Source organism: Camponotus vicinus, unplaced genomic scaffold (assembly GCF_025532165.1).
Source record: "Camponotus vicinus isolate PSW18456_S1 unplaced genomic scaffold, iyCamVici1.0 SCAF_13, whole genome shotgun sequence".
Lineage (NCBI taxonomy): Eukaryota > Metazoa > Arthropoda > Insecta > Hymenoptera > Formicidae > Camponotus > Camponotus vicinus.
The window spans coordinates 4815114-4842579 of NW_028141949.1; the positions used below are offsets into that span (position 1 = coordinate 4815114).

Here is a 27466-nt window from a genome sequence, read left to right on the forward strand (position 1 = left end):
GGTGCAACATTCCGTCCAATCGCCGGATAGATTCTCGGTGAAAAATGGCTGAACTGCGGCGGCGCGAGGGAGACGCGCGGGTGGAGTTACCGACTTGGACAAACAATCGGCTAATGACATGTAAATATGGCGAAGCTAATCAAGCGGCTGTGCTAACAGGGCACGAGAAGAGACCCCGTGCCCCATTCGTTCCTGCGCGGGAGCGCGCGCGCGCGCGCGAAAGGGAGTGAGGGGGACAGGGAGAGGGTATTCGATACTCTCTCGATGTATTTGCGCGCCCGACCTGCGCACATGCATCGCGCGCGTACATATTTAATGGTTGCACGTTAATTGCGCTCTGTTTGCCCATTCCCCATTCTACGCTCCATCTACACGTCCACCTACATTCTCTTCACCCTTTCCGTACCGCAATTCTCCTTTGTTAGCGTGCGCCGCGCGCGCGGTTCGATTTTAATCAATTCACCTCGAGCACCTAGTTGGTTTACGCTCGCAATCCCACGGAAGCCTACTTTCGATACATGTATACGCGATAAATTTCGAATCTTTTGACGCAAACGCGAATTATATAATTTCGCGGATGAGCGAAATTATTTTTGACGACGCGATGCGAACGGGAGCAAATTCGTGACAGTTCGTAAACCCGTCTGCGAGATTCTTTTTGTCTATGGCGTAATCCTTCGCGGTCTGAATTAATCTTGAATCAAGCCAGTAGTACTTTATTTTCGTCTTGTCACAACTGTCTAAGGTAATCGATTCTCTTTTATTATTTAAAGTATTTTATAAAGATTTTGGAATAATATAATCAACATAAACATTGATTATATACATTTATTATATATTTACTATCCATTTTTTTGACATAGAGAAATGCAGAGGTTAACGCGTTATTGTTTGAGGTTTTTTAATTATCTTTATATCATAAAAGAAGTGAATAAGGAAAATGCATTTTTGTGTCAATAAAGAGAGAGAGGTCTTGTTCTTCTTAAATATACTTTTTACATATACATTTCTTTCTCTTTCTCTTCCCAAAGCATGAACGCGGACTTGCTTTATGAAATGAGCTCTTAATTAGGAAATTCTTTCTGGTATATTTTCTGTTTTTCCTTTTCTTTTGCACTGGACAAAAAAGAGGAATGAATTCATAAAGCTGTTTTTGCGTCTTCATACGTTCTTGTAAATACAATTAATACAATCGCATACATAAATATATTGCGACATTTTTCAGGATAATTCCGGAACTCTGGAAAAAAAGGCGCAAATTACAGACGAATTTAATTCCCGCAGTTTGCAGCTCAATGGATCAAAAACTGAAGCTGAACTTCCTTCGGTGAGTTCATTTCCTGATATCGTAAATAAAAAAACTTTATTTAAATATAATCATACTAAAGAATTTTATTTATTAGAGCATCTTTAATAAAATTAATAATAACTTATATAAAAAAGAAACAGTCATGAGATAATTATAGTGTCGAGATAGCATTGAGATTCAAATTCGATAACAGATTATAGCGGTCTCAGGATTTCGAAAATACCGAATAATTCATTTACTGAACACAATTGCCCGCAAAATTGATTCACCTGGTCTCCCACGTCCTCGCAGTCCGCAGGGATTCAACTCGCAAGGCGAGGCTTTTCGCGATCGCAAATGGTGCCGTTAACGTTGAGCGGGCACCGAATCTTTTTCGGAGATTGTGTGTGCTCGTTACACGCCTCGCTGAGATCTCGACGTTAATTGTCCGTTAAGCGGGTCGAAGCGCGCATCGTTGTCCTGCAGGAGCCCGCATGTGGAGGTTGATGAGTATTCCCGGATCGAGAGACAAACGAACGCCGTACAGGATAGGGATGGAGGAAGGGACTCCAAAGAAATTTTAATCAAGCCGCCCTCCTCTCCGCACGCGCGTAGGTGGACGGGCATGTATGTGTGTGTGTGCGTGCGTGCGTGCGTGCGCCTCCAGTTCCGTGGTAAATTACACATACGGGTTCCATTACCGGACCTCGTTACTTTGGAATCGAAAGCCTCGGCGTCTCTCCCGGCCACCGCGATGCTTCCCCAGCTACGAGCAATCGATATCCTTCCAATAGGGGACTATCAAGCATCGTTTAGTGACGCTCGCCGAATTCGCCTAAGAATGCGATTAGAGAGTTTCGTAAAGAGAGATTTTTGCAAACTCTGTGCGAAAATTAATAAAATTTTTGTGTATTCATACGTGCCTTTTCTTTTGATAAATTTAGATAGGGATTATTTATTGCCTTTAATAGCACAGTGCGAAATAACGTTCACTAGCGGAAAAGTTCCTCGAGAAAAGAAAAGTATACGAGGGGTAACGGGAGAAAACGAAGGGGGAGACAGCTCGCTACATCCTTTACAATCCTTTAACGATGACACATTACTTCCGAGCCTTCCCAATGGTCGCAATTCCGGCTACGTTACTGTCACTTAGCGGACCGAGTCGCGAATCTGTCTCGAAGGATACCGGCAAGTAATCTCTTCTCGAAATTTACTCTGAAAGACAAAGTCTCGTACGGTATATAGAGCCTTGATATTTATAGCCTGCATTTTTTATATTTCATTAATTTATCCTGGAAGCAGTATGACTTCATTATTATGTAGAAATGGAGAAAGGATTTAATCTTCAATATACATCTATTTATATTTACATATATATTTTATATTTATTTATATTTCAGAATATTTTTCTATTATAATATAATAAAATGTTACACAAATAATTATCTTCTCGAAAGAAACATTTATGTCACACATTTTCTTTTCTTTTTACCGCATTGATTTTATTTTAAAATGACAGAAGCGTAGGAAGAGAACTGTATATATAAACTATGTATAATTATATTTTATGTATATATATTTTTTTTTTGATAAGTTCAAGTTAGATTTTACTTTTTTCTAAATTTTCATGCCCTATATTTTATTAATTTAATCTTATTACATTAAAATATATGCTATTGTGAAATTAAAAAGTATGTTACATAAAATTCATTTAAAATTAAATTAAAATAAATTAAAGAGATTACGAAAATTAATTCACGCGAAGAACCTTCTCAAAGACTTACAATACGAAAAGGAACTTTTAAAATTCAACATTTCGAAAGAGAGAGCCATAAAACTTTCTCCTCTAAGTTTTTGAATTCTCAACACAATTCCAAAGTTTGTACATATAGTTTTTTTCCTGTATAAGGCGAGAGTTCTGCGAAAATACTGCTCGCGTACTTTGCACGCGGTCATTGCAAATTGCGAGCGATAGCCGAGGTGAGAGCATACCTGCGACGTCTCGAAGTCATTCGCGAAGTTTTTCCTAGGATAACCGTACAGCTGTGGGGACGGTGGGGAGGATAAGAACGTCGAGAAGATGAGGGTGTGGGTGAAGATACAGTCCTTAGTGGTGTTGCCATCGTCGTCCTCGTCGTCGTTGTTGCCACCGTTCTTCTCTCTTTCTCCATCGTTTTCTCCTTGGTGCAGGCAAGTGCGACCGATGAGACGTCCGGAGGACGACCGGCGAACGGTTAGTTAAGGAACACGAGAAAGCACTTCTGGATCACTCTCGGCGCTCGCGTCCCTCCTCCGCGACCACCGTCTCGAATGCGAAGATACGATCGATTCTCCCCATAGATATCATCTCGTGCATATAATACGTCAATTTCGCATCCTTGTCGAAGCGCCGTCGTGACACATGTGGCAAAAGATCTCCATTCCTCTTATTATTCCTTAATCCCGAGCGGAATGTTCGCACTTTCGGAGCGTTTTGCTGACCAAAAGTTATCCTCTTCTTTGCGGGATGATAAAATCAAAAGACATCACGTCTGATAAATAATTTTATTGCTTTTATCTTCAATGAATATATTCTCAAAAAACTTTTGGATCATATCCATTACTTTGGAATCGATACAGCCAATCAATATTACTTAAAATTATCTTAGGTACTGCGTCATTTAAAATTTTGCGATTCAACTTTTGAAATATAATATTTTCTCCTAGCTTTATATTTATAAATAGTGTGTCTATTATGAGTACATGGAAAAATAAAGAGTGATTTTCCGAAAAAGGATTTTCTGAGATATTCGACGTAAAAGAGATCCTCCTCCGTCTCATCTTTTCTCGTTGTGCTACGGTGGATTTTTTAGCGGCGCGCGCCTTTTTCGCGCGAAACCGAACTCAGAAGCGATGCATCATAATCAGGCGGTCAACTTACTTAGTCCGGAGTGCTGCGCGCTTAAGTTAATTAGCTAATTACTAATTTTAATCGGATGACGTATGCGCATCTCGGGGGATACAAGCAAACCCTCTTAGCTGGGGATAGCTCACCTCCCTCTAACTCCTCGTATACTCTCGCACAAATGCACACACATACATACGATCTCTCTCTCTCTCCCCCTCCTTCTCTTTTTGACTTGAGACTATCCCCTGTCGTATACGTCCGACAGGGCAATCCCACGGTCTAAGTAATTTAACTAAAACTTCTCGGACATTTTTCCACCATTTTCGACCGTTGGGGCTTTCTCTTTTTCTTTCCCTCTCTTTTTCTATCCTTCATTTTCGTCCGAGTGCGAGCGTTCGTTTGCAAACGCGTAATTTCTCAGGCTTTGTTGACCGGACGTACAAGAGCGTTTTATTCAGTAACGAGCGCTCTCGCGCGTATAAAAGGCAACGGATGTAAAAATAAGAACGGTCGCATTTCGCGGAAAATCGTAGTAATTATGTCACGCTTAAACGACGAAAGAACGAAACTCCCGAAATAAGACGTCTTAAAATAAGGCGAAAATCGGAGCATATCGTATTTTTAACGATCACGGATATTATTAGTTATCGTTCGAAGCATCGAGATTTTAATTTGAAAATAATGTTTCAATTTAATTTAAAATTTAATTTGAATTATCACTGGAAAATTACACATTACCATCGTACAACGAAATTATTTAAGACACAAGTATTATAAGTAAATTTATCAAAGTACACAAACATTACGTGAAAATATTATCTTAAAACGGTTATAAAAATTCTGTCACTTGATTTGAAATTATTACGAGACGATCAGTTCGACTCCAATATCTGCTACAATTTGCTATTAAAATTAATGACTCTAACACGCTGCGTTAGAATCTTACTTCTCCTAAATGTACAATGACACAGCGAGCAGAGCGATAGCGTCCGAGACAAAAAAAAAGTTTGGTCGCGCCGGAGAGCGCGCGCGAGGAGATAGTAAAATCTAGACTCGTTCCGTTAACGAGACACGGGTACGATTACAAGGGGATAACGACCGCCCTTGGAAAAACATCGGGGTCCAAACCGCTGGCCGGCTGGAACGTCGCGCGGCGCGGTCTTTTATCACCGGCCGCGCCGATAATGCGGCGTTGTTAACGCGGCTGAATCCAATATCTACGTCGACAAATTGGCAACGAGCGGGAAGAGGAGAGGGGGGGAAAACAGAAAAGCCGTCCGCAAACAGTTGTTATTAATAATATGCAATATGTATCGGAGGCCTCTCTGCTCTCCGCCTGCCTGTATTTGCGGCGCGTAAGCTTCGCGATATCTGGCCGCCACTTACAGCGTGCGCAGAAGAGGAGAACGTTGGCCGCGTTTGCTAATGAGGTAGGAATTAATTAATCGGGACCTGCGCGAACGCGAGAACCGAGGGGGAGGTAGAAGGGAAGAGAGAAAGGGGAGATTGTGAAGAGGATGGTCCAGGAGAGCCGCGGAAGAGGAAATGGTGCTGATGTACGAGTAACGCGTTAGGAGGATTCGATGCTCTCTTTCTTGCGGGTTCAGACAATTGTACGCTCCGCGTATGGTTCCCCAGCTTCATCGTCGTATTCGATTGTTGATCAAAATTGTGGATCTGAAACATAAATAGATGAATAGGGATAGTATTTTGAATTATTTCTCACAAACAACAATTAAATACAAGTAAACGTAACAATTAAATAAAGAACTAAAATAAAAATAGAACAATTAAAATAGGATAAGTGAATAATTTTTATAGAGAATAATAAAATTACAATTTTAAAAAATTCAAGAACACAAATTTTTTCCTTCGACGCTTTAATTACGAGAGATTCGAAAATTAGATGGTTGATGACATCTTTTCTCTAATAATAAACTTTGATATTCGCGTCGTTCCATTTCCCATCAGAAGCTATAGCAGAGATACGGTCGCGACGAAGCTATGTGAAAAGGGGATGTCATAATTAGAGGTCTATAATTGCGTGGAATTATGGAGCTAGAATCGCGCGAACCAACCATTCAATGTCATGCTGTTCGCGTTCGCGTTCGTATTACCCAACAATCCAGCCACCTGTCCGCGTTAAAGCGAATCAGAGAGATGCGTGTATGGCAATTGCATCTCGGAATTGCGCAGAAAATTCGCATTCGATCCTAAACGTATGCGTAAGATTCCGCGACGAATTTCAGGAATAATCCTTCTCTTTAATGAGAACTAGATGATAGAATATATATCGCACGCGCGCGCACTCGTATCTGTCTTTTAATTAAACATCTCGACAATTAGTATCACGTAGATAACTAAGGCGCGTGCATCATTCTGACGCGTTACATCGCGTAGGAAGCTTCTATCCGTTCCGCTCCGTAATGAGGCAGATTATTCGCGTCGACTCGACTGACAAGAAAACTAACGAGAGTGTGCATAGGAAACGGTTTGTCGTTTGCATGCCGATAGCATGACGACATCCTCAAATTGAAAGATAAGTGCATCTGTCAACGACGGGCTATCCCTCCTTCCCCCTCGTTCACTTTCTCGAGTATCGATATATTTTTCAGCTTCGCAAATGTAGGCGGAATCTATAATTTGCTGGTTAATGCGCATGAAAAAAAGACGAAAAAATATATCATAATTCTAATATTTTTGCTCTGCAGAGAACATTACGGTATAAGTAGTCATCTATATACACAGTATCTCAAAATAATTTCAATTCCTAAACACTAACATAAAATGTTTTAGTACACATAAAATTTTTATAAACTTTAATTGATATTATTACACAATTACCTTATACAATTGAAAATTAATAATATACATTTTTTAAAATAAATGAGATACTTCGCTCTACATATAGAGCTTTTATATTCCATATAATAATTAAAATGGACGACACATAATCTTTGTATAGCATCATTTTTATTCGTTATTAATTTTAGAAAAAGTGATGCATTTTCTTTTCATTTTATTTAGAAATACACATTATAAAGTATTACAAGAAAAATGATAACGTTCCAAAATAAATATTAAATATAAATTAAATATAAATATTAAATATAAATTAAATATATATATGAACAAGAACAGCTTGTAAACGAAATGATATTTATTTTTCGTCAATCGAATGAAAAATTATTCCATGAAGACATTTACGAATTTGGCCCAATCCACAGATGTCGAAGCTCTCTCATGTCTAGTAAAAATAAAACTGTGACCGTCCCAACATGGAAGAGACAGAGAGAAAGAGAGAGAAAGAGAGGCTTTCTCGCACGAATGGCGCTTTCTTCGGGTTGGCAATCCTTCACAGTTAACGCCCCTAATCGTATTCATTAAAGTGCTCTCAATGCTTTTACACGGCTCTCAAGCTCCGCTACCACTTTCTCGCTCCCGCTTCTCGCAAAAGCTTCTTTCTCGTTCCCCGCATCTCCGTTCCTCCATCGCCCCTTCCGCCTCCGCTTTCAACGTCCAAGATTTCGAGCGGATTCCCTCTCACTTACCTCATCCCTCCTCCTCCTCTTTCTCTCTTTCTCTGCAAGTTAAATAAAATCTATCTGTCTCTCCTTCTCTATTTTTCTCCTTCGCCCATTTCGCTGGGACCTCTTGGTCCCTTCTCTCTTACTACTTGGACCTGATCGTTCATCAGGAGAGCTTTTAAGTTGGCAACAATGCGCGGATTTATAAACCACTGGCACCAGGCATTGTTATCGGCGAGTGATTGGAAGGCGTCGTTTCGACACTAGCCGAATACCAACCATCGGTTTGCCCGGCCCATTGTTAACCCCTTTATCTTGGAAATTCGTGGGTGCTACGGTCTTCTACCTTCTGCGTGCCCACCCGTCCTTCTGTCCCTCTGCCCGTCCAGAGACTCGCTAAATCACTCGGGTTTTATTGATGGACCGCGCGCGCCCAAGCGCGGGTCGGCGAACCGGTATCACGGCTCCTGATAAACGGTCCATTGTGGACCGTCTTTTCTTCATGATTCCTTCGTATGTCGCGTGCGCGTAGTTTCATTTCCTATTCGAGACTGCCGAATCGGATTTACTCATTCGTGGCAGTCGAATGACGCTCTGATGCATGTCGGAATACGGATTGATATAGCGTAACTTTACCACCAGCAAATGCCCGATTGCAAGTCTTATTAAGACAGAGAGACATTATTACGTTTGTAATAGTGCCCTATTTGGAGAAATAGAAGCACATTTAATTAGAACATGATCTTTAGAATTCCAGGAGTTGCAGCTGTCGATTTAATAATGACAGAAATAGATAAACGGTTACCGCAAAAATGTGAAACAATATGACATATTTTAACTTTGAAATTATTTCTCTAAATTAATCAGTATGAAATAACGATATAATAAATTAAGAACAAAAAAATCTATCATTTATTTTAAGTTTTATTTGCTTTTACTGCGAGACCATCTCAATTTTTGTCAAAAATATGTAGCAAATAGCTTTGAACTAGTTTCGAATAACTCATCTTTTTCTATAATTTTTATATTATTTTTCGCTCGAAGCTAATTTAAATTTAACATTAACCAGAACTGCCTTATATTGCGAATTATTGTTCTTTTTCCCATTGAACGTTCGCAATCAAAACTGGATACGTCGAAGAAAGAAACGTGACCGCTGTTCGCAATATGTAGATGAGATTTCAAGTTCGCATTTAACTTTAAATCAGCGTCAACGTGTGTCGTGTCGTGCGATACGACATTCTCACCCCACTGTCTATGTTTCACGTTTTCTATACCGCGGTGTAGCTTTAATACGGAGCACGTGGATGCGCGCCGATCTCACCGAATTATACGCGTCGGTGACAGTCGTCGTTACAATGGGGTACCGGGGTGAATCGCGCGTCTCTATCCCTCCCTCTTCTCCTCGGCGCGCAAGCTGACTTTCCCATGATGTGCTCGTAATCAGATCATCTCTATCCTATACACCCTACCAATACCAATACCATACAACGTGCTGTATGCCGCACTATATATATATATATATATATATATGTACCATTTACCCTGTCCTCTATCCTTCCCTACCATATTATGCTGTCCACCACACACCTCTGTCAGCTTCGCTTCCATCGCATCGGCTGCGTCGCACACGCACGCAAAATCCCGCACTGTAATCCCTGCGAATTTTCTAACTAACTGCTTTTTTAGCCGCCGTTCAGCCGAATAATCGATCTAATGATCAGTCTTTGTGTTACTGAAGGGTGAATATAATGGCGAATATATATTGTATTATCGTGCGCTTTGTATTACGTGTCCGTGATAGTTTTACGCACAGTGATCTCTTTTTCAAAGTCCCGTAATCGAAACTCGAATACTTGGAGATGCAATTTCAGTAGCGGTAATAAATTTAAAATTTTTTAACATGACCTTTAACTCTACGTTATTTACATTATACGTTCATTATTTAATTATATACTGTTAAATTGATTTGTCTTTAAAATCAATATTGTGGCTTGATTTTAATCTGTGCAATATTTGCAAAATTCTATATTTTTTCTAAAATTATTGTAATCCACAAACGGCATATTTCTCGGAGTCTAGTTTCTATCTCTCGCATAAATACCAGAGTTGTAATAAATGCAACACTGCTCGCTTTGCGGCGCATCGCGAGAATTCTTGTACGTGCTAAAATAATATAACGCAAAGTCGGGGCGCGTAGAAAGAATTATCGATTTTCAAGAGCGACTGGCACGTGTCCCAAATACCGGGACACGTGCCGGATCCATTCGATTTCAGGGAACCGCGAGAGATGCGCAACCGGAATGAGGTATCGGCTTTCGCACGCGTATCCGCGGTGCGTTTGCATCGCGTGTACATTACGCGCGTATAAATGCGTTTACGTATCGACCCCACACGCGCGCGAGATTTCGAGGTTGCCCTTCTCTCAGCCCGCCCGTGTTAGAGAGAAGCAATCTCCCATCGATCTAATCCGTAATTACGTCGCTGAAAGAGCGACCCGGGAGTCACGGACACCTCGATAACGGAGAAACCGAGTGCCCCAGTCATTTTTCAGGCGGGTAGGCTTTTTCCCTGCGATCAACTTTCGCCCCTCTTTCTCTCAGAGAGATGACATCTTTTATATTAATACTATTAATGGAGAACTACATACAGTTCTTTTTCTATTAATACTGTGAATAAAATATTAATTTATTATATTGAACTTTAAATTACTTTATAAATTATTCCATGCTCATTTCAAATGCTATTAATAAATAATTTTATCAAGTGTAAGATTAATTTAACGTTTTCGATCCTAGTTGTAGGTGTTTCATTTTTTGCGTCATAGAATTGCAAATTGTACATATTATTCAGATCGAATATATGTGTGTCACATCTCAATTTAAATTTTACATTGATTAAAATGAATTAAATAACATCGTAAACTTTTAATAATGCTGACATATCCTAAACTTGTTAATTCGAATACACGTATTACACTAATAATATCGTTAAATAATATCGCCTCTGCTTTTATGTCGCTGCTATTTAAGATTTTTCGTATTGATTACAATTGACGCAATTTTATCCATAATATTCGCCCATGACGGCCATAACGGTTTCGTGTCTAAATACGCTCACACGCTTCTTTGCCGCGCTAATCTGTCCCTAATCGTCTACCGACTTTGTCACGGCCGTACCATTTTCCCCGGCGATTCAATGCGAACCACCGTGAAGGATCCGCACCCCACAACGGCTCTCTCGCAACACGACGGTAAACAACCGGCCGGGTTTTTCTTTGCACAATATGTTGCAGGACCATTACTTAGTCGTGGCAACCTCCGTTCTCGCGGGGAGAGTGGCTCTTACCTAAATAACCACTCAGTCACTCGCAGACTTAGCCAGAGAGGATGGCGGAGTAAGAGAGAAACAGAGGGTGAGTGAGCGAGTAAGCGAGAGAGAAAGAGCGGTCGAGAAACAGGAATGGGAGAGGATAAAGGATGTGAGGCGAGGGGCAAGCGAGCAGCCCAAGCGGGCGGAGGTGGCCCCGATACTATTACGTGATGTAAGAGTAACCGAGCATCCAGAAACCACCCCGTCAGATTAACGAGGCCATTCTCCGATTGATTTCTCGAGGAGCGCGCCTCGACTGTTAACTTCTATATCACACTCGCGAAGGAGGAACGACTGACTGGCTTTTTGCGCGATCCGATATATAGGATGTTATTGAACGCCAGTCGGTGGATTTTCAAATGTTAAATGGATTATTTGATGAATTTTGTATTTTTCCCTTACACGGGAATATTATTATTATTGTTAGTATTGTTATTATTGATTTTATATATATTTGTATATTGTAACATTGTTTGTTATGTTCTATGATAAATTCTTCTTGACCAATTAAATAAAAGAACAAAATACAATTTGTATATAATATAATAACAAAATAATATTATATAAAAAATAGAGAGATTAACGAAGATAATAATGATTTTAAATTTTATGTGAACGGAATAGTTTTGTATATTATATTAAAAAAGAAAAAGCCTCATAAATATTGAAGAATTCCAATTATTTAACAGCGTTTGTAAAGAAAGATTATTTTGAGAAATATTAAAATAAATGCGAGTAAAAAGAAATTTTCTCTAATAAATTAACATTTAGAATTTAAATAGATTTCAAAATTTCGATCTTTAATGATTTCGAAATGATCTTTATTCTGATAAAAATCTATTTTTCGTTGCAAAAAGATGTTGAAATTAAAAAGTTTCAACATTTTCAATATATAATAAAAAATATCGACAACATAATGCGGAATATATCGTGACAAAAGGATAAATCACGCGATGGTACCTCGACTCGCCGATTTCGCGAAAACGACGTAACGCAGCACGCGAAATGCACCGAGTGACGTTATTCACGCCACAGAGAAGCGGAATTTGAGACACAGAGGTGGCCGGGAGAGAGCGTGCGAAAGGAGGCGAGACGAGATGAGACGAGACGAGACACGTAATGGCATGTCGGAGTTAACCCGTTGATAACCATCGGCTATAATTAACTCGGGCGAACCGGTGAACGAGCTTCGAACCCGCTAACTGCACCGAGCCGCAACTATGAGTTTACGATACACACGCAATACATTTGCATGTGTGTGCGTGTGTGTTATGTACACATACGCGTGTGTATGTGTGTGTGTATCGGGACTTCTTGCCCTTTCCGTGATCGCGGAAGGTCCTTGAGGAGGTCGCGTTACGCGCCTTGCAACCCTCAGCCAGGAACCGACTGTAATCGGAATTACGTTCAAGTGCACTATGCGCCAAGTATGCGAGCATATACGATAATGTCTGTTTTACGGCCGGATGGCTTCGCTAACCGATGATAATACGTTACTTGAGCGTGGATGAAACCATCCATTAAAACCGGAGAGCGAGCGATGTTGTTATGTTCGCAGAGAGAATTCTGCTCTTGGGATATAAAAGGTTCTGGAATTTTGAAATTACTTAAGCAAAAATGATTAAGAAATTCAGCAATTATTTATGAATTTCGAAATATATTTTAATTAGTCGTTTATAGATGTAATTAATTCTGTGCGTTAAATACAAGAAATATATATTCTTGTAAAGTAAGAAAAATGGATGTTGTTTATGTCATATTTTTTATTTTACATTATAGATCCGATTACAAAATTTAAATATAATTGAAATAATTAAGCGCAATAAGATTTCTTATTTTTTAATGCGAATAACGTGAAATAAAACTGTTATTCAGGTAGTAAATTAAATAGGAAGATTACTCGCGGATATCTGATTTTTTCCGGACAGCATATGGCAGGAAATCAAGTGCAAATAATAACAAGTCACATTTGACAGCTGGATGATGATCAATTCGTAATCGAATCCGCAATTTTCGTTAAGCAGCGGTCGCTTTTCCTCTTTTTTTCCTGCTCGCGGGAGTCCGACTCGCCTCGATTAGAGCTGCTAAAAGAGGAAGGAAGGCTACGCCGCGCCGCGCAATCATCGGCCAGTCTTTTAATTTCCTATATCAGCGGGGGAGAGAGCATGTGTACACATGAATTTGGTGAACTGGTGTGCGAACAAACGTACGTGAGCGACGTGAGGATCAGTGGCGGATGTATAATAAACAGTGCCTGAGGCCTCGCATTATATTCAGATGAACTTAAGCTCTCGGTTTTATTGTATGATTTTTGATGATCTTTAATTCTAAATTGTCAAAAAAAAAAAAGAAAGAAAGTATCCATTATTAAAAATTAATTCGTTTATTCTGGGACATCCTGTATAGATATATACAGATTATATTTTGCAAATTATATACATAGCATTTAGGGTGTCAAATTGTCTTGATCCGTCACTGACGTGAGGTGAGGACGAAAGATCGACAGAGAAGGAAAGGAAGCAGGACGGTGGTGAATGAGATAGAAAGGGTCAGATGAGGTAGCGATGAAGGAGAGGGAGACAGGAAGGGAAAGTGAAGGGTAAGGAGAGGAAGAGAGAGAAGGAGCGATGGCTCGTGCGCGAGGGTCGGCACGGAGTGGTAATTGGCTGTCAGTGCTTCCCAGTCCTACCAACCGCCCAACAACCCCGAGAGATTGGTATCGCTTATAATTAACTTCTCCGTGCCACGAAGCCACCGTTTCCATCGGCGTCCACGAAGAAGGGGAAGGAGGTAGCTGGAAAACACAAAAGTATAGAAGGTCCTGGACTCGCGGTGGGACGCGAGGAAGTTGCTTCGTATAGGAGGGTGGATGAGTGTTTCTGGACGGTCCGGAAGTCCGAAAGATGACTGGATGCGGGTAGCCGGATATCCGCGGACTCTCGGCTTTCTCGAGGGGATGTTTGGAAAAAAATGTACAAGTCAAAAATTCATTGATCATTGAATGAATGTTTGAGTATAAATTTTGGTTTATTGAATGTTTGATGTCCTTCGTTCGATTCGATAATAAAATAAATATTTAAATAAAATTCTTTATATTATAGCTAGTCTTTTATAAGCTAATAAAAGACTAGCTCAAATCGAAAATCTAAATCTCTTTTATTTTTATTTCAACAATCTTCTCGTTTCCTTCCTCAATAATGTCAGCATTTGCGAACATTTGCGAACCTCGCACGTCATGACAACGGCGTCGCCGTGATGCCAGGCGACAGTAATGCTAGACCAAAGACAGAGCAAAGCTAAACGCGTGCAGGTTGCGTCAAATCAGCGGGCTAACGAACTCGCAGCATCCGCAGGTCGGTTACCGTCGTGGAATACGACGTGAGTCCGGGGTATCAACCGCTGCGTCGAGCGTGTACCACCGCCACACATATCCGCCTCTCTCTTTCCCTCTTCTTCTCTCCCTCTCTCTCTCTCTCTCTCTCCCGACCGGCATATAGGATCCACGGAATATCAGTGCAACCCTCCGGTAACTAGTTTCTGAGCAGGTCACCCCAATTAACGTTTCCACGTAAAGCACGACCGCCCCTATCGTCCTCTCCTCTTCCCTCTCTTCAACCTCGTCCCTTCTCTCACCCTGTCTCTCTCGCTCTCTCGTAAGCATCTCCCTTCTAGTTCCGAGCCCTCTACGCTTTCCGCTGTATGCCGCGCCGCGGTAAGTCTCCCAGAAACTTATAATTGCGAAAGGAGTCGGCAATTATAATTGCCTCAAACCGACGGAGACGGCTATAATTATCCAAAAAGTCGGTGCGCGAGAGGAGCACCTCGGTCCCGCGCGCACCAACTAGAGCTCCGCGCGTAGTTTTCTCCAAATCGCGAGGATTAAGGCAAATAATGGACGCGAGGGAGAGAAGTGCGCGTTTGTGCGCTCGATGGAAAATCTCGCGCAGCTCTCCGGCCGTAAACGCGGCTACGAAACGCGCCCGGACTCGAAATTAAAGTTTGTTAATTATTCGCATTCTTGATATTTAACGTCGTTCAAATCGGAACTCAATTCGAAGCTATTAGTACCGGGAATTACGAAGCATTGTTTCGCTCGTATTTCGATCAATCTGTTCATTGGCGCAATCTCCATTTTTGCAAAATATGCGTGCTGACAAAAAAAAAGAATAAAAGATCGAATCATGTTTTTTTCAGACACGTGTCAAGTGTCGTTAAATTGTTGTTCGATCATTATCTATATTATTCAGAAATACACGAAAGCCGGCTTGTCGACAAAAAAGTCGATACGCTGAATCCTCATCCGCTCGGCGGAAAACGCTCGCAATAAAATTCGTCGCGCCAAATCGAGTTTCTCCCTCTTCCCCGGCGTTCGGCGGCGTTTTTGATTAAGTTCGCTCAGGCGGAGGCATTTAACGGAAAGGCATCCTGTTCCGGCCGCAATCGGTAAACTGATTAAAATATAATCCCCGACCCGGCAGACAAACAATCGACACGATCGCGCGTATCGACTGGCCGTCGGCCATGCAAGCTCGATTCTTGCGCAGGCGAGCAAGAAAATTTAGTTGGCGAGATATTCGATTTCACCGTTGACCTCTCGATATTCATCGTCGATCCAAAGGGTCGGAGCAAATTAAAACAAAACCTAACTAATTTAACGCCATTCAATCAACGCGCCTTAGGTCCGCGTCGCTATTTAATCGCGCATTTTGCGCTAATTGCGATGCGTCTGAATGCCGCATTTCATTCATCTGATATGAATATTGCATTCAACGTTATCATGGTCCGGGAATCAAATAGCCGTATTTAACGCTGGTTGCGCGCCGTGGATACGTCTCTATACGTAATTCCTACATTCCGTCCGAGGCGCGTGTAAACTTGCCTGTCTTATTAGTCGTATTTGCCGCGTCAAGAAATAAATATGTTGCGTTAAAAAAATATCTTTGATTACTTTTATAAGAAAAAAGAGAAAAGAGGGAAACAAAGTACGGGAAATATAATCGAGATACACGTTATATTTCAAGTTCTCTCGTTGGCTTTTGCTATCGAACTCCATCGATTAATTGTACCGGCATTTTTAATCGCGTCTTTCAAAAAGTTGCACGATCTCGTTAAAACTTTTGTCGTAAGGGCAGATTCGCCGGGACACGTCTTGTGAATTTAGCACGCACTTGTGACGTCGCTTTCGAAAAATCATCGAACGCCTAGGAAGAGAGAATGCCGCCCGCCGCCGCTCGTTGGCCGATTGCGGATGCCTCCTTCACGGCCCCCGATGTAATTTTCTGAATGACTGCGTAATTAAAACTCTAATTTCCTGCGCTTAATTGACCGGAGTCTTGGTTCCCCCTTTGCTCGATGCCTCCCGTTCCCCGCGCCCCTCCCCGTCCGGCTCACCCACCAGTCACGCCGCTCGCTCGCCCCTCGTAAAGTAAAGACGCAAAGAAGGTGAAGATAGATAGATAGGTCTTCGTGCCATTTTTGAGGCATTTTTTTGCGAAAATTCGACGTTTTTGCTTCTCGAGTATCGAAATGATAATATCGCGATCATGCTAATTCGCCAATTATTTCTACGAAAAAATATGTATAAAGCGTGAATACGTATAAATGTCTTTAATGAAAAACGTAATTATCGAAAAGACCGAAATGCTTGAAATCTCGCTGGTATCATGTCGGACGTGAAAACGTTGATGTTAACCGACGCGCGCGTTTGCGAAGACAGAGATGAAAATGAAGAAGGAAAGTCGGGGAAGCCGCAGCACAATTACAATTAGGAAAATAGATTTTAAATCCGGAATATAGCACTCTCTGAAGACAGACGCCGGTAACGGCGGAGAGGGTCGACGTCAACAGCCGCGAGGGAGGTTGCGCGCGACAGAGGAGACAGGGAAGGGGGAACAGAGGTGGAACTCCAATGGAAATTAATTCATTACTCTAATGCATTGAGAGCGAGAGAGAATGGGCCAGGCGCTGAAGCGTTCCGCTAAAGATGGATGTCTCGTTTTCATTTCGAAAATTAACACTCTTCGCCGTTACTTTCCGAGCCGGCGAGGATTCCCTTGTTTCGCGTCCTCTGAAACGCGAACCGCGCAAACCCCTAAGGACACACGGCTTCGCGTAAAATAATTCCTTGTACGAAATGAAAGAAATTTACAATAAAAGGATTAAGATAAGGAGAAAAGATGAAAAAAATATAAAATAAAAAAATAATTCTTCCTAGTACCGCAAAATCAATTACTTAAGATAACATTTTTTTATTATATATTTTGTTATATTTTTATTATTTTAATTTAATTTTATTATGTTAATTTTATTATATTTTTTTATTATATAAAGCGCAAATGATTTAATGATGAAAAGATAATTATTTTAAAAAGTAATTTGTATTCCGAGATAGGTTTGTGACGATTTTTGGCGCTTTTTGCGTCGGGCTTCGATCATTAACAGGGTCCATGTGCGCACTTCCTTTTCGCGCTTTATAAATTCCGTTTTCCCGTAGCTGTGGCGGCTCCTTGGCCGCTGGCGATGCGCGCGAGGTGTGTAGCGCGCTCGTTAACGTATTCATAGGTTTATGGGACAATTAACCCTTTGAGGGACAGTTTAATTACAGAAGTGATTAAACATCTTAACGTACAAACTCAGTGGGCTCCGGACGACGTATATGCATTCGCAACGCGATGTGGCAGGCAGCCGGGTCGGCTGGCGTGGCATAACAGGGGCGAGAGTCGGGGGAAGGGCGAGGGAAGCACAAGCCTGGCTGTTACCAATTAACATACTAATGACACGAACCGCTTTTCGAGGGTCGGTGTAACCGGCCGGTCCGAAGAGCCTTGTGTGGGTGCAAGCATGATGTAAGCATATATTTCTCGTATGTATATACGCCTTAAAAATCGCAATTGTCGGTGATGTTTGTAAAATCGACTTTATGATCGAATCCATTGATTTAAAAGACACTTTTATCAAAATTATATAAAATAATCTCTTTCTATATTTAAAACAATTTGAAAATAAGTTATTCGAGTACAACTGCTTTTTATTTAATTGATGTAGTATGAGACCACAAACAGGAAAAAATATGTGAAACACTGAGAATCATTTAATTTTAAATTATGTCGTTGTATTTAATTTATAATATTAAGTTTTTTAAATTAAAGAACCTTCATAACAGCTGTTATTAAATCTTGGATTTAAAAAGCTTTATAAATTAAATACAACGACATAATTTAACGCTAATGATGATAATTTAATGCTACTTTCTTATTTTTCAATAATAAAGTTTATCGGTTCAAATTGTGAACGAGACGAAAAGCATCAAACATTAAGCATAAGATATGAATAAAAACGTCAAAAGTATAAATTGAGTACGATAAAAATGAGAACATATAAGAAGTAAAAATTTGTAAATTCGGCTCTTATAATCGCATGTAATTATATGCACCTGCATTATGTATTGTTTGACGCATGTTAAGTGACACCGCAAACAAATCAATCAGTAAATCGGATATATGCGACGAGAAATGTATAATATTCATAATATAGCGATCCTCCTCTACCAAAGTTGAATTTTAATTAAAAGCTCGGACATAATATGAGACTCAGATTACAGATCGATTATTCGTTACACGCAAGCTCGTTCGCGACACTTGGATGCTCGAAAGAAGTCGCAGTGAAATATCACGCGAAGACGACGTCTAATATAAATCCCTCGTCAGATAACACCGTCTCGAGGCACGCATACGAGAAATATGTAAACACGGCGAAACCAAAAAGCAAGTTGCATTGTCGCCGAATGAAAATTTTAATAAATCGCCTCTCACGCACCTCGAGCTCGGATTCGCGTATACTTATGGGGCCACGACATTCAATTAGGGGAGTAAACACGAGGTGGAATGCACGCGATTTCCTCAATTTTCGCAATATTTTTCTCCAAGATATTCCACGTATGATTCGTGATAAAAATCCATAAACTTTTCCTCGTGAAATTTAATTAAACGTTTATCGGGGCGAACAATTATGCGTCGAAATGCCGCGACAAGAAGCGCACGAGCGATTCCCGATAGTAAATCTTGCTCGACACGATTGAATTTCACGATATTGTGTATCTTTACGGTGGAGAGAGCGTCCGCGCGCGCGCGGGGGGGGGGGAAGGGAGATGAGAGATGCGCGGGGTACGGGTGGGGTAGGGTATATAGGTAGGTTGAGTGCGCTAGATTTAATTAGCTGATTATAATGTTTATTTAATTAATATAATTGGCAAAGCCCCGCGAGCGTGTGTACAGACTTACACAGGCGCCCCGCGGCCATTCCGCCGGCGTTGCATTTAATGACGTCCATTAACGAACATTTACATTAGCAGTAATTATTATCGCGAGGGCGACGTCAGTGCGCGCGAATCGACCGAGGAATTTTCGGGCATTCATTATCGAGTGTGGAGGCCGATAAAAGCGACGATTATACACACCACACACACGCATACACTCTTTCTCTCTCTCTCTCTCTCGTGCGCGCGTGATTATTAACGATATTTTGTTAAACTTTCCACGCGCTACGTTATATAAAACCCGATCGACGCCAAAATCACTGTTTAACCGATATTCGTTACTTGATATTAATTGAGCGTTTACATCGACGCGATGTTTGTTGTTCGATACCGCTTCCGGCAGCAATATGCAGTGTAAATATATGCGGCGTGATAGCTGGCGGTGCAAGTATTTCCATGTCGTAATTTTTGGCATCGTAAACGATCGTAAACTCTTCGCGATACAAAACATCAACACGAGGTGTTTGCGTCGTGTTTACCCGACTTTTCGTTCAACCTCCCAACGCGATAATGACATTTCGAGCGCGCATTTCCAATGTTTACAAGACCATCAAGTTATCATTAATACGCGCAAGAGAGATACTCTTCATCGTTCGCAAGATTCGCATGCGGATCGACTCATCATCGCGTCTGTGAAAAAGAAGAATCCAACGAGAAGTTAAGGCGATCGGCGAATTTCACGTGGAACGGACCCACAATGAGATCGGATCTCGCCACGCATGGACGGGCCCGCAGCCGCGCGCACCCCACCGCGTGACGCGATCACCGCTATGACGCAAGGCAGTGATGCCAGGATGCCCACGCTAGCAACACGCAATCATGAATGGAGGGGGTAACGGACATATGAATCGCTCATATGACCGTTACCCCCTCCACTCGCGGTTGTACGCTGCTAGCGTGGACATTCTGGCATCACTGCGGCAGAGGACGCGCGCGCGACACACACAGAATCCGTGCATCCTGCGCATGGAGGAGAGAGGGTGAGGGGGCGAGAGCGCGAGCGAGACAGACAGGTGCGATCGTCGCGCCGCGTCGGGCGCTCGCGGCGAGCGTCGGCGGCGCGTCGCCTCCTCGCTTCGCGTCATTTCGCGTCTGACTGCCGTCGCGGACGGACGGAGGAACGAGTCGTCGCCGGCAGCGCGGTTGCGCGCAGCGACGCTGAACGCGGGTCGCGGCGAGGGGGTGACGAGGGGTACGCCTTGCCTCAGTGCACGACTTGACGCAGCGGCGGACGACACGGGACGACGGGTATTTCGGAGACGACAGTTGGGAGGAAAAACTCGGAGCTCCGCGAAGTGTTGGCGCGCGCGGCCGACACGGCCGAATCTTCGCGTGCGACCCGGATCGATCCCGTGACACATCGGGCCCACGGAACGAGTGAGTCCGGAATATCGGGGAGTCTTGTTCTTGTGTGAAACGTTTTGCTCCCGCGAATCTCGCGTAAATCTTGTCGACGGGCTTGTGCTTTATATGAGTGCTACGGACCGCGACCTCGCGTTGCACCCAGTGGACGACTACCTGTCGCGAGGATTTCACTGCACGGATCATCGGCCGGCGACCCTCTCGTCTTCGCATTGGTGAGTAAATTGAAGAATTTTCAAGTGAAAAGTGTTTCTCGTTTACAAGAGATCGATCTATCGCAAATAATCGGGCGATGGTAGGCGAAGGAAATAACGCGATATAATTCGCAGAAAGAAGAATGATAGTAAGCGGTGTAATGGGAGCGATAAACGATGATGAATGATGATGGATCCCAGTTATGACGATTATTTACGCGTAATTCGATCGCTAGCGCGAATAATATATCGGGATAAATCATTGCGTTTTCGAATGAAGCGAAGGAAATTGGCGGAACAATCGGACGAGTGAAATTTACGAGGTATTTTCGCTTTTTCGCAGTCGCGTCAAGTTTCCTTGATTTGAAAATTAATTTGCGCGCGACTTTTAAAGCGTTTCGCCGCGCAAGAATCACGTTTTCCGTTTTCGCGCGTTTTTAATAAACATTTTTTGTCGTGTCTCCCGTCTCCAAATTACAATTGAATATGAAAAAAAAAAATTAAAATTAAATAAGAAATTAAATAAAAAAGAAATGCGAGTCGATCGACGCATTAGTGCGATGTTACGTCAAACGTATGTAAAAGTCAAATTATCGGTTTATAATTGGATGGACGTCGACGGAATGCGTTTCGTCGATTCGCGATGCGATCACGAAAATCGAGACACTCCGCATAATTTGCATTAATTTACGCTCGCAGCAAGATGCGTTGCATCAAATTACATTTTCGACATTCGATCGATAAACGTGCCGTATTTCCTATTGCCCGTCATGAAAATTATATCGAAACGCTTCTGCATTCTGATAAAAGTCTACCGCGCACTCGTGAAATTTTGGCGACAAATTGAAATTCAAATCGCGTCGCCAGTGGTTCTCAGTTTACTGCCACGTGTATTTATGTACTTATTAAACGAGCTGTCATACAGAATGGGTATTTAAGATTTATCTATCGACGAGCTTATTTCTAAACTATCTTAAATCTTATTCTTCTAAGAAATGGAAATTATTTGTTAAAAAAGCTGTGAAACTATTTTCCAAAAATTTGAAGCTTTAGATAAAGATTAATTTGAGAATTAAACAGACTTGAAAAGTATTTATTTATACTTTTCGCGTATACTTCGCGACCAATAAATTCTTCGTTGTGTTATTACCGTCGTTAAATGCGAGTAATACAAACAGAAATGAACGCGCGCGACGTGATAGGATCAGTCACGAGCTGCTCTCTCGATAGCTCTCAATAAGATCGAAAACGGGCGCACAGCCGACCGGATGAGGAATCAGTGGCGAAACAAGGCACTTACGAAGAGAGGGTAACGTCGGGAGAGAGACTCGCGCGCGCGGGTCACGGGGGAGGGAGGGATGTATAGGATGGAAGAATCAACGCGCGCGTGTGCGTGCGCGAGTGTACGTATCCGCGCGTGAATCGACGCAGGCGCGTTCGCCGAAATGGAATAGTATGACCGAACTCGAACGAGAAAAGGGAAATAGCGATAGGAAGGGTGAAGGGAATGAGATGGAGGTGCGGTGGTGGAGGTAGAGGAGGAGGAGGAGGAGGAGACGAAGGACGCGAAATAGAACGAGGGAGAAGAGGAAAAGGGGAAGGCGAGGGGGAAGAGAGAGGCAAATGCGGCGTGGGGAACGGGCGTGAAGGGGACGGGGGGTCCAAGGCGTTGCTTGCTTAATTACTAAAAGCTAATCAATTCCGGAGGAAGTAAAGTTTAAATTGCAAACTAAAGTATAGCTACCTTCCCCCGGACGTAACCCTGCAAAGCGATATTACCGCTCGCTGCATTCTGCAATTAGCCCGTGGTAAATCATTGAAGGAAAATTATGGTCCGCGTATTTGCTTCTGAGCGAGCGGCAGTTTATGCAATTGGAAAAATTAGCGGCGTGGTTTTAACGCCGTTCAGTTTTCGATATCTCTTTTTCTTTCAAGAATTCCTTTAAATAGTACCTTTATTTTTCCTGATTTTCTTTTATCGCGATACGAAAATATATCATAGGAACGATCTCAAGGGTGTATTTAAATTACGTAGGTTATAATTTTTTTTTAATAAGATCATTTTTCATGCCGAACGATACGTCGGAATCCTTTGCGCGAAAACCAATGAAGTAAGGGTTGTCGAGATGGCAGCGAGAAACATGTCACGGTTCAGAGCGCGGCGAGGGGGAGGACGAAGGAGGGTAGAGGGGGGAGTAGGTGAAGGTTGGAAGATGGAGAAGAGGGTAGGATGAAGTATACAGCGCTGGAAACAAGCAATAAAATCAATGTCGTTTCCGGCGATTCAATTCGCAAGACACATCGCACAATTTCACATACAATTTTACGGCAGAACGACCACGACTCCTATTTACTTCACGGCCGCCATCCCCCTTTTCCCCCGTCGGCCGTTCGCTAGTTCACTCGTTTTACCGTTCTTCGATTTTGCTTTTACCCCTGTATATGTGTGTTTTTTATAAAATAATTCAAGTTTGTTTATGTTGATCGATAAATAAGGAGGAGACTTGGACTCTTTTTCGGGAAAGAAATATTTTAAGAAAATACATAAAAGAGATGGAACCATTTCGCGGTACTTTCGTAATGATTGATTGTAGACGAATGGTAATTGAGAACGACATATAGATACGTGAGTATCGGAATATTTATCGTCGCTGTTAGTTTATTTCCTTTTATAGCGTCTATTTTGCTAAACTCACAGAGAGAAAGCTCATTCGTGATTCTCGAGTTTGGATTATCCCTTGCTCCTTGGCCGGGATCGGATTCTTAATCGGTGAGCACTGGCCGGAAAATAGCCACTTTGCCCTGGCACGAACGGGCGCGAATCTACAAGCGCTTCTATCGCCTGTACTATTGGTTACGAAACAACGGAGAGGATGAATGTGAAAAGATCTCGATTCGAAAGTTCTTTTTTTTTCTTTTTAAACGAAAAATTAATCACACTCTCAAAGGGAAGTATGGAAAAAGACCGATGCTGCGGTGCGGATAATTCCTGAGTGTCCTGTACGATTTTTCAGTGATAGATTTATTCGCGGAAATTGGTTTATCGGACGATTAAAACACCCTCCTCTCCGTTCTCTAATTCGTTGGCTTTTTCGTTGCCGTTTGATTTTTTGAGCTTTCTCGCAAAGTGTTAATTTTTGCAAATTAATATCACACGGCGCGGAGCACGATATGATTGCATGTCGTTCAATCGGTCGGTTGCTCTCGCTCTCGTACGTGTTAACTCGCGTGCGCGTGTGCGCATGCCAAGAGAGAAAGAGAGAGACAGAGAGAAAGAGAGAGAGGCGACCGTGTGCCCCGGACCAATCGATAATATCGGCGGGTAATAAAATTTGAAAGAATGTAATTCCGAGAAAAGTAGAAAACGCAATAACGCTTAATCGTATTTGCAATCTGCATCCTATATCTGGCGGAGTCGCGTCGAGCGCGGACGACCACCGCCGCGACCGATTCGATCTGCGATGCGGGTATCATAATCGCAGCGCCGCGTAATATCATTTTTATCTGGCTTCGATATCGATTACCTATATACGAGCCCGCATCTCTTCGGACGGCGATCGTCGAATGTATACGTGTACATGTGTGCCGTAATAATGTAACTGAATACGTGTGCATTACGTGGCATCTCGCCGGTTGTCTCTCTCTCTCTTTCTCCTCTCGATGTAAAATATTTTTATACGCGTTTATAATTATCGTACACACATCTATAGCGCTATATATATATGTAGCGTGTCTCCGTTCTCTCTCGAATTCCACCGAATCTTTGATAACGCGCGACGGTTTCCTTTTCACGGTTACACAGCGCTAATTAATCGCGCATAAATAACGCTAAGCGAACTATTATTACATCCGCATATTACGGTATTACGTATCGCGATATTACAATATCGCAATATGAATATTAATCGTCGACGTATTGTTCGTTCGTGTAATTAAAGTGGACGTTCCATCGAGTTGGAATATTGTATCAATCAATACGGAGCTCGCCTAATTATCCGTTCCCGTTTAGACGATTTTTCGTTGCTTTAGATCGGATTATCATGCGTCGACTCATCAATCGCATAATGATGCAACGCCATTGCGAATGCTTTCGATTGATGTTTCAATATAATAGAAATGGTCGATAACGCAATTGTCCTGCAATTTAGCATTATTATCAGACAGAAAGAGAGAGAAGGGGGGTGAGGAGGAGAGAGAGAGACGAAATAACTCGTCCCGAGAATAAATGGCAGCGGCGGCGGCGGCGATGGGATGAGTTTCCGAAGTAAATTTTCGGGATTTCATTTGGAAAACATAACGTGCCCCGTGCGGTATTTACGGGTTCCATTAGGAAGCTGTCAGTCGGTGATCCTGCGGCGCATCTTCGTGCTGCACATATCCGGTGGCCCGGGGGTAGAGAGAGGCGCGACATACGATGCAGCCAGCGGTGCACAGTCCGTGCGCCGAGCCCGCTGTACGAGACGCTATACGTTCCGATGGAGGACAAGCTTATGGGATGGAACGTTCATCCGCGGTGATCCTCGGAGTACCGTTTCTTTCGGCTGACTTCCCAGTTTTCCCTCGCATATAGGCGTCGATCGAAGCGTGAGATAGGTTCGCGGCCGCAATATCCCCCCCTTCCCTCCTTTTCCTCAGCTCCTTTATCATCGCCGTGTAATTTTTTTACAATCTACGGCGAATTCACGCGAAAAGGAAAACACGGAAAAATCTATTTCTGACGCTTGGATTACAATTCAAATCGCGAGATTCGAGCGACGATGCGACCGACCCGCTGCCGAGCGTTCCCCATGAATGAAACATCTCGGTTGCCGATGGTCCGCGATTTTCCTGGAATTCGAGAGATTTCGGCCCGCTACCAATTTGTGCTACCAAATCCAATTACGGTTACGATCGGGCAAAAATAACACTACATGATGACACGTGTGTTTTTGAGCGTTTTTCGCCCACCTGAAATAACTCGACTACCGCTGCCCGGGTTGTTACGAAATTTGATATCCGCGGAGAGCTTCGCCACAATTTCGATGTCACGAGATCGAAGGCATCACTAATAAAAATGTTTTCAGGAATGGCCTCAATTCGAACAGCTCGGTTGTCTATTAGGGCTTCGTCTTTTTTTTTTCCTCGTCCCCTTTTTTTTTATTTAGCGACGTGTTACATACGCGAGGTTACTGCGATTGAACTTAAATTAGTCGCAAAACAATTTAACGCGCCAATAGATATCTCTTTTTCGTTTGACACGATTGTAAATAGTGTCCATAGCTCTGCTTTGTAGATATCGATTACCCGATATCGTCGGCTAACTGCACAATCTTTATTGAAAGTAATTGATCGTTGATGTGTGAGCGCACCGTAAGAAAATTTCAATTCAAACTTGGTTTATTAGGAACATTTTTTATTTCAATTTATAAAAATAAAGGATTAAAATTTTTATATTAGATAATTTTTTTAAATATCGAATTAAAATTGTAGTTTTATTTTATACATTAAATGTTTATACGTGTGCAATAAGACTGCACTTCTAACTCAATATCGAACAGACGAGAATGTGATTCTTTTTATTCTTTATCGCTTATGTCATGTCACGCTATTTTCAATCTCCTTATGCTGTTCAAATTTTCGTGCGCAAAAATATATTTATTCGCGAGATGGAAAGTCCCGTAACCGGTTAAGTCTTTTGAAATATTCACGAAAACGCGATCGATTAGCTATCGAATATTGCGTAATTATCGGTCCACGCGTATTCCGGATAACTAAGTAATTAGGAATTCGCGCGACGAGTTGTTACGCTGGTAACAAATGATCTTCATGAGATTGGCGTTTTGCCGCGCGCTCGCGATTGACGATAATGACTTTATTAATTTACGTAACGATTAATGCGACCGCGATAATTGGTCGATGTTACTTGGATCGTGTTACTCATGCAAACGAGCGTAAGTTTCGCGCACGAATATAATATTACGCAAATCGTCATCGGTTTGCCACCGTCGTTAAAAAAAACTCGCTTTTTGTCGCATCAGAGCTCAGGTCGATCGTCGACGTTGTCGGATGCGATGGCCCGATATGGAATATTAATTTTCGCTAACTCACCAACCTCTCACCTCTCTCCCTCTCGTCGATCCGTCCTCCACCCCTACCCTCCCTACCCTCCTCCTCTCCCCCGCCGCTCCTTCGTCACAATTCCGTGTCCCGTCCCGTCCCGTAGTACAATGTTTTCCAATTAACTTTATTCGAAATCGAGCGAACCGCCGCGCCGTTTTCCCACCCCCTCGCGCCCAGTCGCACCCCCTTATTCGCTACACTCGGTCGTAATAGCCGGATTCCATGTACAGAAAAATTTACGAAATACTAAAATATCGAAAATCCAAAGCGTGGTATTTCGTAAAAATGCGCTTAATTTTCATGTCCCACGAAAAATAGGAGCGAAAGATCTGTTTTTGCATTCCATTACTTTCCGTCATAAATTTAAATGAAAAAAAAAAAAGAAAACACCTCAGAAAACATTATATTGCGATATATCTATTT

General features: G+C 42.2%; 2 protein-coding genes across 8 annotated transcripts in view; one reads left to right on the plus strand and one right to left on the minus strand.

Moving 5' to 3' along the window:
* The first annotated feature begins 831 nt into the window (after positions 1-831).
* LOC145964523 (LIM domain only protein 3) overlaps positions 832-27466 on the plus strand; it is a 70624-nt gene continuing 43989 nt past the window's right edge. For 2 of the 5 annotated variants that reach the window (XM_083087389.1, XM_083087387.1), the window contains exons 1-2: positions 842-1085; positions 1226-1327. The gene's annotated coding sequence lies outside the window, so the exon portion shown is untranslated. Of the gene's footprint in view, positions 1086-1225; positions 1328-20488; positions 20966-27466 lie in introns of those variants that run through there. The other 3 variants (XM_083087391.1, XM_083087390.1, XM_083087386.1) reach the window with 3 other exon arrangements.
* Positions 4535-27466, minus strand: part of LOC145964525 (uncharacterized) — a 194940-nt gene continuing 172008 nt past the window's right edge. For 2 of the 3 annotated variants that reach the window (XM_083087397.1, XM_083087396.1), the window contains one exon: positions 4535-5852. In XM_083087397.1, coding sequence (XP_082943523.1) covers positions 5613-5852 — 240 coding nt within the window. In that variant the 3' untranslated portion in view covers positions 4535-5612. The remainder of the gene's footprint in view (positions 5853-27466) is intronic. The other variant, XR_014436482.1, reaches the window with a different exon arrangement.